The sequence below is a fragment of the Notamacropus eugenii genome, chromosome X (assembly GCF_028372415.1).
Source record: "Notamacropus eugenii isolate mMacEug1 chromosome X, mMacEug1.pri_v2, whole genome shotgun sequence".
Lineage (NCBI taxonomy): Eukaryota > Metazoa > Chordata > Mammalia > Diprotodontia > Macropodidae > Notamacropus > Notamacropus eugenii.
The window spans coordinates 70,440,725-70,454,670 of record NC_092879.1 but is presented as its reverse complement, the minus strand read 5'-3'; the positions used below and the strand labels follow the sequence as shown (position 1 = coordinate 70,454,670).

Here is a 13,946-nt window from a genome sequence, read left to right as displayed (position 1 = left end):
GCACAAAGAAAAATCATCAACAAAGGACCATTTGACCAATTTTGGAATAAAGGACCTGGGGGAAGGGGAAGAACAGGACCACAGAAAACAGGCCACACCTCTATGCCCTGATTTACACTGTTTTACTGAAAAGTGACCCCCTGATTACAACCCTGAAAGCTTAACAATTTTGTTTAAAAGACTCTCCTGTGAGAAAGGTTCCCTCCGTACAAATAGGACACATTGGATGAATGCTACCAATTTTAACTTAATCTGCTGGATTATAGTGCCCTAAACCACAAGAATTCCACCTCTTTCCAGACACTGACATTGTCCATCACCATTCTCAAAACGCTTCAGTACACATGGGCCATCCCTGCATGCTAACGTTAACCCCAAAATCAACTTTTATTTTCTACATATTTTTAATGACTTAAAGGAGGGAAGGGTTAGACATTGCAGTTGAGAGACAAGTATGATACAAGGTCTCCCTCAAATACCCCCACCTATGGGGGGGAGGGTGTCATGCCACAACTCCCACTTAGTGGCCATAATTGCCCTTTCTAGAAGTGGTAGCTGACCCAGGAGGCTTGAGAAGAAGCCAGTGTTCAGCTATGCCATCCCTCCTCTATGACTTGGCAGAACTGAGAACTTTCTAGTGTTTCTCTGAACAAGAACTCAAGTAATAGACCAAAACTAAGGGGAGGTGGGAAGGAACACCCAAAGCAAATTTGAAGCAGTACTAAAAAAGGTTTGTTTGTTTTTTTTTTAAAAAGGCACAGTTTAGTACACGTAGAAAATGCATACTCAACCAGAGAAGGGGGGAAAAAAGTCAAAACCTGTTCAGTAGAATTAGACTAAAACTTCACCACCTGCCTTTCGGTATTTCTGAAAGCTTTAACTTACAGGCAGGAAAGACCAGAAATGATGATCACTTTTTCATTCATCTATCCCCCATCCAAGTAAGCAGACTCAAATACCATCTTAACGCTACTCATGTAACAACAACCTAAATGACAGAGTAGCTTAAAGCAGACATTCCCTTGAACTCCATCAATGCTCAGGTTTGATTTTATTTTTTTAAACAGAAGTGAGGGTGGGGGATGAGACAACTAGGAAATATCTGATCTATGGCTACCAGACTCATGGGGATATGGGTCTTCCAAAGTACTGTTTTGTTTTGGGCTGTTAAGTCTGCTTGAAACCCAAAAATCTTGAATGGTGTCAAGAACAGTTGTTAAAAGTGTAATACTGTTTATTTTACTTCAAAAGACATTTCAGCATTCTAAACATACAAAAAAAAACCCCAAAAGTTTCAAATTGTGTTTAAAGAACAGACTTTTTGTGTTTTTTTTCCCTTGCATCACTGCCCTGGCTTTCTGTTTGACTGATACAAGGCAAAACTCTACAGTTTCAATTTAAAACTACTGCACTTCAACTAAAAAGAAAACTGAAAATCCAGATACTTTTCTCATGCCAGCTGACCCCCACCCCCCCTTGTGACACCTAAGAATGGGAGCTGGGTGCTATTTCACTATATATACAGAAAGACAACTTTTAAGCTAAATGGACACCCACTGCAGTGTATCTTCAATCTACCCTCACAGTGTAGGCTTTGGGTTGCAGCCCCCTAGAAAAGGCAGACAAGCCTCATGCCCCCTCCAAGCCTCTACCCCAAAAATCTGTCTAGGGGTGTGGGGTTTTTTGTTTGTTTTTACAAACTATAGATATGTACAGTTTATAACCCAGAATTTTCTAGCCAATAACCATATAGTTAAACACCACCTTACAAATTAAAAAAAATGCCTGAAAACATTTGTAAATGCTTTTGTTTTACACCAACAACAAAAGTGCACAGAGTGAGGAGAACACGAGAACGCCTTTTCATTTTTAAAAATGTTTGGAATTATGTACAACTTTGATACAGTTTCTGGGTGCTCCGAGATACCCATGGCCACTTCATGTAAAACAGTTACAATGTCTATCTAGAAGCACTTTTGAGAAGCTATGTGATCAGAAGCCAATTAAGCCTAATGAGGGCAATCGACACCATCACAAAGGAGAGGTGTTTCATTTAAAGGTGTTTCCCCTACTCTATGGTATTCACATGGAGACAGAATATGGTACAGTTTCATTCGTCATCTTCTTCATCCTCCTCCTCCTCCTCGTCTTCCTCGTCCTCCTCGTCTTCCTCCTCTACCTTTTTCCGGGCAGCTTTAGCCGCCCCCTTTGCCCCATCGAACTTCCCTTTCGACTTATAATCTGCGACATCCTAGAAGGAGCAGAGAGGGGGCGCCATTGAAATTGACAAGCTCACCACCAGTGGTCTTACTTTCATCCAAGTGTGTGTGTGTGTGTGTGTGTGTGTGTGTGGGTAAGGAGCTTCTGAGCTGGCCTGGACCTTAGAGGTCAGTGAGTCAGATGAAACCCCAGCCCCAAACTCACATGCTCACAGGAGCTATGGGGTATGCCCAAGGTTATACCACAATGGAGACAGAGCCAAGTCTCATGCCTCATTCCACTACACCAGACCCCTTGGGCTATAAACAATCAGAGTAGGAGAAAAATGACAGTTGTGCCCAATAGCCTTGTAGTAAAAAGAAAAAGGCAAACACTACAATAAAGTGATTTGCTTGTTAAAGAAAGATACCTCCTTTGCTTCTTTGGAGGGGGAGAGGGGGGTATGGAGAAAAAGACTAAGTGTAAAACATTGCACATACTTGATGGGTAGAGTTTGCCTTTCCCCTCCCCCCAATCCCCCATTTCTTATTCTTTGGTAAAAATGGATGTCTCTCTGGGAATGGAGGATAGGAATAGAAACTGTACCTATACCTTCACTGGTATAAAGAACTCCCAGGTGAGGGGGCTTCCTCTACCAAAGCAGGTTGGTGCCTCCTTTTCAGTTTTTCATCTTAAAGAGAGTTGCCTGGGACACAGACTAGCCCAGGGTCACACACAACCATGTGTCAGAGACAGAACTTGAACCCAGGTCTTCCTTGCTTTATGCTATCTACTACTACACCATACTGTCTCTCATTGGAGATGAAGATAATATTAAAGATAAAAAATAGCAACAATTTTATAAGGATATTACAGATGACTTCTCAATATTTCAAAAGGAGCTAGGATTTCATGGTGGGCAGAGTAAGTTGGGCACACTCCCTCCCTTTTCCCCCTTTTAGGGAAAAGTCTCTGTGAGTTGCTGTGGCCAATCTCTGGGAATAATAAGCACCTCCACCCTCCCCGTACTTGCTTTGATCACTCACTCTTCACACTCTCTCTCTGCCTGTTCATGGCACTGTCTGTAGCTATGATTTTAGTTTAGCCTGTCAATTTTTTCTATTTTCCCAGATTTCTAATCTAATTGTAGGGAGCTTACAAATATTAAAAGATACTTGATCTCTTTTGCAGAATAAGGCAAACCAAAGCCGCTCACCAGGTGTGTGAACAGCTCATGTACCTAGTAAATCCCTGGCTATCCAGCATTTACAAAAAAGGGGAGGGGTAAAGGAAGGAGGAAGGAATCCCACAAAATCTAAATGCACATTTCCACTAAGGATCTTACGACTGTGACTCAGTAGTGACTGTGGCTTCAGTGAACTATTTGATGGAAGGCAAGAGACAAGATTATATACTTAAGAGTTGAAGGAACCTTAAAGGTCCACAATCCAACACCCCTCATTTTACAGATGAGGAAGCCGAGGCACAGAGAGGTTAATTGACTTGCCCAGGGTCACACAGCCAGTAAGTGTCTAAGGTTGGATTTGATTCCATTCTCCCAACTCCCAGTCCAGTGCCCTACCCACTACACCAAGCTACTAAGGTAGACCAAGAAAATAACAATTTTGTCCCAAATTGTATCATAAGACTTCTTCCTTCCTATCAGCAGAGAGATAGAGGATACAGCATACATTATCAGACTTGCCCAATGTTTTGGAGGTTCTATGAGATTTGGAGAAGGGAACAGAGAAGTGGCAGTGATTTTTTTTTTTAAAGTGAAACATTTAGGTGGTAGCTTTTTTTTTTTTTAATTTAAAAAGAAAGAAAGAAGATCATAGGATCAGCCCTCAACTATTCGCTCAGAAACACACAAAAGCCTGATTGCACGCTAAGCAGTGAAAACTCTGGCACTGTCCAGGTCAGACCTATGGCAAGGTACCTCTTCTCACATACTGAAGCAGCTTCCATTCGAAGTTTCTTGGCAGAATTTTTTTTCTTTCTTTTGGCTCTGACCTGTGATCTCACAGGTGCAGGGCACCTCCTCCACCCATGAAGACTGACAACTTACCTGTAGGTCCTAGTCTCTGAGAGTTGCCTGGGGGCGGGGTACGGAACACTGAGGTCAAGTGACCAATTCAGAGTCACCTAGCTAGAATGTGTCAGGCAGGACTTGAACCCAGGTGTTCCTGACTCCAAGGCCAGCCCTTCTCCACGCCCGAGTAGCCCAAGCTTTCCCTGGGCCCGCATGTGTAGCTTCTTACCTTCTCGTATTTCTCCTTCAGTTTGGCTGCCTTATTATTATAAGGTTGCTTCTCATTGTCACTCAGATTGTTCCACATTTCGCCAAGCTTCTTTGCCACATCCCCAATGGATATGCCAGGGTTTGTAGACTTGATCTTGGGACGAAATTCTGAACAGAACAGGAAGAAGCCAGACCTTGGAGAAAAAGTCAGCATGTTTAGTGTTTAGATGAGTATTCGTGAAAACTTGAGCTTTAATTAAAAAAAAAAATGTCCTGGGCTGCAAAGCTCTTGGACCCCCATGATTTGATTCACAGGGCTCCTGAAGGTCTTGAGGTGAGCAAGAGATATGCATGAAAACCACACCTCAAGTTGTGCCAGAATTCTCAAAAGGTTCTTTCCACCGGTTTGTTCCCCAGAAAAAAATCCCATAGAAAGTCTTTCTTTAAAATTGGCTCATAAATGAGAAGACATATATCCCTTATCTCTTTTGCAGAGGTTAGAGTTGGAGGGAAGGGGTCCTCAGCTTTACTGAATTTTTCTTTTTAAAAAATGTTTGCTTTAATTTTTTAATATAATTTCATGGTTTCAATATGAAAAAATAGCTCCCTGGGAGGGGGAAGACCTAGGGGGAAAGCAAGGCAATGCGAAAAGATAGCAATAAAAATCTACTTATAAGAGAATTGGTGTAAGTAATAGCCATCTCTGTAAATCACAGATATAGAACTGGAAAGATCAGCAGTCCAATCTCCTCATTTCACAAATGGAAAAATTAAGAAGACCAGAGAGTGACATGATTTGCCTAAGTTTACAGAGGCACTAAATAATTTAATAAGAGTTTGATGGACTATTATGTGGCAGGGGAATGAAAGACAAAAAAAAGTTTTGCTCTCAAGAAGCTATCTCAGCCTCAGCTCCTGACTTCCAAATCCAGGGCTCTCCCAATTAAACCAGTACCAAGCTACTCACCTGGGCTTCTGACAGTGCACTACAGGCCCTGAAGTTGAAATTGGGCTTTATTTTTTTAAGTATAAGAAAAGAAAAGGGAGAAAACAAATAGATCTTCAAAAGTCCATTGTGAACAGTGTGGTATAATGGAAACAGCACTGAATTTGGAATCAGGAAGACCTGGGTTGAAGTTCTGAGACTCACTAGCTATGTGAGCACAGGCAAGTTACTGATTCTCAGTTTCCTCATTTTGTAAGAGGAAAGAGAAGGGGTTGGACTAGGTAGATGACCCCTAAAGTTCCTTTTAGCTCTAAAGCTATGATCTGTGAACATTTATCATCCATTAATAAAATGGAATTTAAGCAGGAAAAAAAAAACCACCCTAAGAATTCTGGTGACCATAGAGGAGAAAGGCCAAAGTAACTTACGGTGGCCGTTTAGGTGCATTAGGATCCTTCTTCTTTTTGCCACCTTTTGCTGGTCCATAGTCTTTCATTTCTCTATCATATCGTACCTTGTCAGCTTTTGCCATCTCATCAAACTTGGATTTCTCTTTCCCCGACATAGTCTAAGAAGAAATGAGACCGGTTCAAAAGCTAGACAACCACTCCAAGGTAATCCATTAATCAGTTAGTCAACTGGCATTCATTAAGCATTTACTACTGTGCCAGGATTGTGCTAATCACTGGGGATACAAAGAATAACAAAACTGATGAAGTTACAATGTGAAGTCTCTGATATCAGCTCAAAAAAAAAAAAAAACAAAAAACAAAACTGAGGGGCTGAAATCACAGACTTAGAATTGGAAGGACCCTTCAAAGCACTCTAGTCACAGTCCCAATTTTATAGAGGGGGAAAGAAGAAGGAAGAGAAATGACTTGCCCAAGATTATGTATAGAATGGCAATATTGGAACCCAAATTGTGTGATTCCAAATTTAGTGCTCCTTTATATGACACTAACGTCTTTCTTACAGACCTGGGGGAGTGGATTAAATATTCCAATGGCCATGTAAACAAAGTTTCCAGATGGTGTCTATTTCACACTGAGGCTCTGGTTGTCAATTTCAAGTCTCCTAAGCAGGCAGGCAAAAAGTATTTATTAAAACAACACACTGTAGTCCTAGCTAGAGCTAACCTTGATGAGGCGTAGCCAAGGCACCTAGCCTTAGGGTTCAGAAGACTGTTTCAATTCCTGCCTCTAAAGCAGAGTGAGTGCCCCAGGTCAAGTCACTAACCTCAGTGGCCCAGGCACCTCACAAAATGACACAAGAGTTAACTTATCTGTATCTGGGGAGGAAGTTTCTACACCTAAAGTATAATACCATGAAAACAGGTCTGTTTAAAAAAAATTTTTTTTCTTTAAATGTCTTAAAGGAAAACAATGTAATCAGGTACCTTCCACCTCTCAGAACACTTTTTAGAAAACTCTGCAAAGTTAACAGGAACCTCTGGATTCTTTTTCTTATGCTCTTCCCGGCAAGTTTGCACAAAGAAGGCGTAAGCAGACATCTTGCCCTTCGGTTTCTTGGGGTCACCTTTAGCCATGGTGAACTCTGGAAAAGATAAGTTTTAAAACATGCATCATTGCTGAGGAGGGAGAAACACAGACATCTCCCGAAAAAGGCAAGGCAGTTCTTTCTATTGCCAAAAAGAAAACAATTCCAAAGGCAGGCAGCAGTCCTGAAAATAGGATGACTCCAGCAGTCAGCCACAGGAACTGTTGGGTTAGAATGGGGAACCTGGAAAGTACTGCTGACAACCAGCATGGATTGTGATAGCCGTAGCTCCTACTCTGGACCGAAAGTTTCTAAAGAAAACGGGTGGGTGTTTATGGCATCATCCACCTTGGCAAGCTGACTTGACTTCAAAAATCTCCTCCATAGCTTATTAACAGCTAAGACAAAATTAGCATCCATTGAAAAATAAATGAATAAACAAATAAATAAAACTTCTAAAAACAACCTCCTCCCCCATCCTAAGCAGTCCAGAGGAAAGCAAGATTTTAAATTAATGCCAAAAAGCATTTTATATTTTAAAAAATTCCCTACAAGAGAACTTATTTGTAAAAGTATCCCTTACATTATAAGAGAAGCTTCCAAGTTAGTCACTTAATCTAAAGGGAGAAAAGTTATTTGAAAGGCTTGTTTGCCGAGTCGTCTTCCCCCCACCCCTTCAGTCTGCCTCTCCATTAAGTAAAATATACATTTTCGAGCTCATACCTTCTTCAAAGTTTCCTTTAAAAAAGTAGTGATCCCCCCTCCAATTCTAATCCTAATCCATCTCCCCTACCCTGCAAGGTCATCATAAAAAAAAATAAAAAATTCTCGTCAGTGTACAATATAAGGGGGGGCCCTTTGTGGGGTGCCCCCTGTAACAGCTGGGGGCTGCCTGCACCCCTGAATGGATGTGCCCTGACCCAGTAAACAGTAAACTCTACTTGGAGGGGAAAAAACGAAAAAAGAAGAGAAAAAGAAAGAAAAAAACGACAGGTCACCAAGACACCAATAATTCATCTTCCATTTTGTGAAATGCTCCTTGATGAAAGAAAGTCCCCCTGAAATCCTTCCCTCTACTCTACTGGGGTGTTCTTACCCCAAGGAAAGACTCCTGAAAAGGGGGCCCAGGTGCAAGCTCTCGCCCGATGCCCTTACTGAGTAAGTAGAGAGGCTCAGTGCTATTGAGGAATGGAGAGAAGTGGGAGCTGCTGTTCTGGCCCCAGTAGCAGCAGCAGCAGCAGCTCTAGCTCCATTCGCTAAAATGGCTTCTCTGCCTGTGCAAGGCTCAGGCTCAGGCAGTAGAGGCTGCTATTCCTAACAAAGCCACAAGCATGCACCCCCAGTGGCCAGTGGCTGGCTCCGGGGCTCCAGCGTTGGGGATCCCCAGCACCCTGGGGGTCCCCAAGCGCCAGGACCCCAGAGGAGGCGCCCCTCCAGCCCCCTGGGCGGGTTTGCTGCAGTGGGGATGAGGGGCTCCAGGGACAGGCGCTGGTTTGCAGGGTACCCCCCTCCCCTCCTGCCTAGCGCAATACTCTGTATAACAAAGACTCCCGTTCAGCCATTACACTCTTCCGCGCCAGGGGGAAGGGAGAAAAAAAGTGAAAATCGCCCCTCAAAGACTCCCCAAGGACTCAAGGCCAGCAGAGAAAGGGCTCTAAGGTGGGGAGAGAAAAGATAGGGGTCCCTTCGAGCTGCTGGAAGGTCTTTTCTCCCCCTCTAGCCCTGCACACATCTACACACAGACAGCCACTACACTGCCCCCCCCCCCCCCCCCCCCCCATTGCTGCCTGCTTTCTCCCAACGCCAGCCATGTTAATGCCCAACAGCACAAGAAGAGAGCGCAAGGGGGGACCTCTCGGAGGGACCACCGGAGGGCTCACGGCTTCCCACCTTGCCAGAAGGACGAGGGAAGAGGCGAGAAAGAGGAGGCGAAGCTGGGTGTGCCTAGGGGAGCTCTCCTTACGGGGCGATGAACCCGGACTCAGGGAGAAGGCACCCTCCCTCCCCCCCGCCCCCGCTGTCCCCATTCCCCCCCACTCGCCCCGACAGAGCGCAAGCTTTAGCCTGTCAGATGCTACAGTAGCGACAGCCATGTTAAAGCAGAAGGCTCGGCAGAGGCCCCCCCCTCGCCCCAAGCCCCCAGTATTGCGCACCGCTAGCTGGAGAAAACACTTAAGTTTCCCCCGCCGGCGAGCCGACCGCCCCGCCTGAGGAGAGAGCGCCCCAGCCCCAGTCCGGGGTGGCCACACAAAGCTGTCCGCACTGCGCCCCGGGGGAAGGTCTGGGGGCAGCGCGGCGCCCCGACTCCCGCTCGCAGACCCGGACCAGCCTCTTTGCAAAACAGCTCTTCCTACTTCATTTCCCCCACCCCCCATAAAAGAGAAGGCATGCAAGAGTTAGTCGCGGTGTAAGGGACTGCACCAGCCATATTACTAGAGGCAGAAAAATAACTCCGAAACGCTGCTCTAAGCCCGCATTGACCGGAGGGGAAAGGGGCGGGGGGGGCGGCGTGGAAACTGCATCGACAACCCCTCTTCCCCCGTACCCCCAAACCGAGCCTGTTAGAAAACACTCCGCAAAGCTAGACTCCGAACCTTCCCTCCCGGCGAAGCTGCCTGTCCTGTGCTGGCAAAGCCTAGGAGCTCGGGGCACTGAGGAAAACCGCTGCTACAGCTGTCGGAAAACAGCTGGATCGCAGAGCTTTCCCTAGAAATCGCCTCGGACTGCCGGGGCATCAGCCAAGGGCGGGGGACGGGAGAAAGGGGAGGAGGGGGAGAGAGACAGGAAGAAGCTACGAGGAGAAGCCCGGAAAATAGAAATAATAATTTTAAAAGTTTAAACACCTGGATTTCTTCCCCTTGCTGGTCAGAGAAGAAAGGCAGAAAGGAGAGCCGAGGAGGGGAAGGAAGGAAAGTGGCAAAGAGAGGTGGAAAAGAAACGGAGAGGAGAAAAAAGAAAAAGAGAAGGCAAAGGAAGGGGGGAGGGGGGAGGGAAAGGGTAAGGGGATCGATGCAGCGCCGGCCGGAAAGTTGTGCAGAAGCAGCGGGGCCGGGAGGCGGCGGCGGCAGCGGTGACCGTGGTGGTGGCGGTGGCGGTGGCGGTGGCGGCGGCGGCGGTGGCGGCGGCGGGAGCGGGCTGTGCAGAACGTACCTGTATTGTTCGCTAGTCTGGGCAGCGCAGGGCACGACGCTCGGCTAAGCACTCCCCCAACCTCGCGCTAGCTGACTCCACGAGAGCCGCCTGATTGGCTAGCGGGCTCCGCCGTTTAAAACAGCCTCCTCGCCCGGCCATTGGCCATGGCTCTATGCATATTAATAAGGTGGAGGCGCTGATTGGGCCCGGTCACTTGGGTCATTCATTCAAAAAGAACAACCCGCCTGGGATGGAAGGCTAAGAAGGGAGTGATGGAGAATAAGATGGTGATGATCAGTAGGAAACCCTTACTGTAACCAGTTAGGGTGAGGAAAAGCGGTGGGGGTGACTCCCCCAGCCCGTTCCTAGTGGAGAGACTCTTTGCCTGTTTCGTCTGGGCGTCCCACTGGGCTCACAGTTAACCCGCTGCCCTGGGGCCACTCGGGCCCCTGGCAGGGTGTCTCGAGAGCACCTTGGGTTCGCTCCGAATAGCTCAGCCTCTCCTCTGTAGACCCACTGCGAAAAGCCGCAGCCCACTCTACTCAGTGAAAAGTTTTCTTGCCATTCCAACACATTCATCTTCCTCTTCCCTTACCTTTGCAGCAGTTCAGATCTGGCGCCACTTAGGGGCACGAGACAGTGAGATCTGATCCCCGGGCTTCCTGACGGCTCACTCATTGACGTTTGAGATTCTTACACCGAGATCCGCCTCGCAGACCGAGAAAAGAAATTCTTGCTCTTTTAGGAGCAGGACGCCAGAAAACCCAAATGCCAGCTGCGCCCCAGTATTGCCTGAGCCACCTCGAAGGCGAAGCACTGATTGTCCTGGTTCCTACTGATTTCCATTATTTTAAAAACCTCATTGGATCCAGGAGAAGAGAGTAAGAGGTGATTTCTTTGAAAGCTGAAAAAGAAAAAGAGGAGACATTAGGCGAGCAGTTAAAAGGATAGAGTCTGGGGACAGGACCAATGTGAAGTGAAAAAAGGGGCAATATAATTCCCCCCTCCCCGAAAGAAATCCCTTTTCAATAGCACAGTGCAAAACCCAAGCCAGTCAGCTAATTAGGGGTCCTCTCAGTGGAAAGAAGATCCGCAGAAAAACTTGCCAGATCACTCAATCCGGAAACTAAGACTGAGTTTCGGATATCCAAAAGAGCAGATAGAGAAAGGAAAAAGCTAGCACCTGTCCATCCTCAAGACCCTTAGGCTACATGTGCTACAAGGGTCCCTTGCCAACCCATCTAAGCAGACTCCCAGGGACAGTAACATTTCTGAGGCAACAGCAGGAACGGACCTAACCTAACCACTAGCTAACGGGCGCTGCAGGCTAGTTAGGGATGCCTCACGGAGCGAGTCCTCACATCAGAGTTCCAAACTATCGGGACTTTAACGTGGCCACAAGCCTCGCTCATCTCAGAGCAAGTGATTTCCAGCCTAGTTGGCCTACTTGTGGTTCACCCAAGTCAGCCCTGCACCTCCTGCTTCTGCATCTTTGCACAGTCTGTCCCTCACGCACCCTCTGAGAATCTCTGGTCCCTTTGAATTTGTATGCCATCTCGAGGGAAACTTTTCAGTTTCTCTTATTTGTTAGTGTTTGCTTTCTCTTCCTCTAATTATCTTGGGCATCTGTTTACCTCTTGTATCTCACTCCCCAGTAAAACATAAGCCACTGGAGGGCAGCTAGCGATTTTTCGTTTTGCCTTTATATCCCTAGTGCCAGTTGCATTGAATAGTAGGATTCGTGGGCTCATTCTCTTCAGTCAAGCTAGTTTGAGCCATCACAGGAAACACAGGCACCTGCCTCAGGTCCAGTTATTCTAAGGCGTCTCAGCCAAATCGTTCAGCTGGTGAACTAACAGTTGACAGACACAACAGGCTGGGAAGCCAAAGTCAGACAATCAAAAAGCACGTGGTGGGGTCTACACATTTGGTTCTCCAATGGGAATACTAACGGTATTGATGAGACAAAGGGGTCTTATTAGACATAGAACGCAAGTAAACAGCAGATAGAATAAAAACAAAAATTGCTGTTTACAGAGGTTTCCAGTACCTGTCAGTCCAAAGAAGGTGGGGAAAAAAAAGGTTAATGTGAGCCTAACTGAATTCTCTGGGCAACCAAATTTTGCCACAATTCAATTTTAGACTTTCCCTGATTGAGAGTGAATGACATTAGATCCCTTCCACTACTGGTGGCTAACTCTCAGATTCCTAAAGGTATAGTCCCCTTTATGCAGTAGAGTACTTCGGGAAAGTGATGTCTAATCTCTAATGCAAATCATTTCAAGCCCACTTAGGGAACTTGCAATTACAGAAATCCTATAATAAATAGCAGAGAATCCTTTTTTTTTTTTAAGTGACTAAACTTCCCTTCTGTTTCCCAAAGTTAGATTGTGAAGTTCAAGGAGTACAAATCACCCCAAAATTTACAATCTCCTTCCCCCTAGAAGATGCCAGCAAGTCAATGGGTAAGTGTCCAGGAACCCAGACTCACTGGATGAGAAAGAAGCTGAACCAAGGAGTCTCCACCAGCTCTCTGGGAAGGTTTCTCCCAATCTCCAGTAGAAGAGGGAGATTGAATATTGAAAGTGTCTAACCACAGGTTGACTAACTAGCAAGAGATTCAAGACAGGTAGTTTGTAAGGGACCTGAGAGAGGTGTGGAAACCAGAATACAGCCCTCGAAATTGGAGGGGTGGAGTGGGCAGGGGGAAGACTCCCATCCCTGGAAGGAGTGGGAGGGGAGAACAGGGTGGGATCCAATCCAAGCAACCATGTAGGGAGTCACAGAAATAACCCAATGGAACAAGAATATTAAGTAAGAATCCACTTAATCCCCAGGTTCCAAGTTAGAGGAAGACTAACGGCAAAGCTTCTGAGCAATATGTAGCCCTTGTATCGTCCCTGACCCAGAATTGATTGGTCCCAGGTCAGGGATGGGTTTGAATGGCTCTAGCAGAGGGACAGGGGGCCATGGAGCTGAGCTAAGCCAGTCATCCTAAAGGGATAGGGTTCAAGAGAGCTTTAGAAACCCTTGTCAACAACAACTTTTAAAGAGTCAAGAATTCTGTTTTATACAATAACCAACCTTGATTCCAGAGGACCCATAAATGAAGCACACTACCCACCTCCCGACCAGTGATGGATTTAAAATGCAAAAGGAGAAGACTCATATTTTTGGAATTTGTTTAGCTTGACATGCATATTTGTTACAAGGGCTTGTTTTTCTTTTTTCATTGGGGAGGGGCATGTGGGAAGGTAAGAAAATAAATTATTGTTAATTGAAATAAATATGATTGACATTAAAAAAAGAAATCCTAGTCTAGGGTACAGATTTAAAACTTGGAAGAGGGGCAGGGGAGTCAAGAGAGCACTGGAACAGGAGGTGAGCCCTGGCCTCAACTCACACTTGCCTTGTGATCATTCATGAGTCCTTTCCCCTCTTTTGAACTCAGTTTCCTCATCTGTGAAAATGAGTATAGTGGATGATCTCTAAGGTGCCTTGGAGTGCTGAAAAACTATTCCATAACACTATAATTCTGGTATCTCAGAAGCAGCTACCATTTACTTATAGGTGTCAAACATTCAGACTGACAATTTAACTTAATTCCTGCCTTTGAGAAGCCTCCAGTTGATTCAGGCTGTGTCCCCTGTCTGCACATCAATTTGGGGAACCTCTTATAGCCACTATACTGTTCTCTACTGGTAATCCTGGCCATACATGAGAGGCAGTTTCCTCTCATCCTGCCCCCCCACCCAAATCAGGGCTTTGCCAACCTCACTAAGATTCCTTAAGTACTCACCTAATCCCTGACTAATAAGAGAAGCCCAGCAGCCCATGGGATAGAACCACATGGAAACTGACATCACCTGAAAGGAGTCTATGGTCTCCCCCTAGGATCCTGGCTGAGGTCACGTGTTCTCGGAATGCTCA

At 45.9% G+C, this 13,946-nt stretch overlaps 1 protein-coding gene and 1 long non-coding RNA gene across 3 annotated transcripts in view; one reads left to right on the top strand and one right to left on the bottom strand.

Moving 5' to 3' along the window:
- The window catches only part of HMGB3 (high mobility group box 3), a 52,232-nt gene extending 42,105 nt beyond the window's left edge, over positions 1–10,127 (bottom strand). The window contains exons 1-4 of one of the 2 annotated variants that reach the window (XM_072625729.1): positions 10,035–10,127; positions 6,784–6,941; positions 5,816–5,955; positions 4,461–4,635 (exon numbers count right to left, since the gene is read on the bottom strand). In XM_072625729.1, coding sequence (XP_072481830.1) covers positions 4,461–4,635; positions 5,816–5,955; positions 6,784–6,933 — 465 coding nt within the window. In that variant the 5' untranslated portion in view covers positions 6,934–6,941; positions 10,035–10,127. Of the gene's footprint in view, positions 1–1,216; positions 2,252–4,460; positions 4,636–5,815; positions 5,956–6,783; positions 6,942–10,034 lie in introns of those variants that run through there. The other variant, XM_072625728.1, reaches the window with a different exon arrangement.
- Positions 1–13,327, top strand: part of LOC140515176 (uncharacterized) — a 39,012-nt gene extending 25,685 nt beyond the window's left edge. The window contains exon 3 of the long non-coding RNA XR_011970866.1: positions 10,620–13,327. This is a non-coding gene — a long non-coding RNA (uncharacterized lncRNA). The remainder of the gene's footprint in view (positions 1–10,619) is intronic.
- The last annotated feature ends 619 nt before the right edge of the window (positions 13,328–13,946 follow it).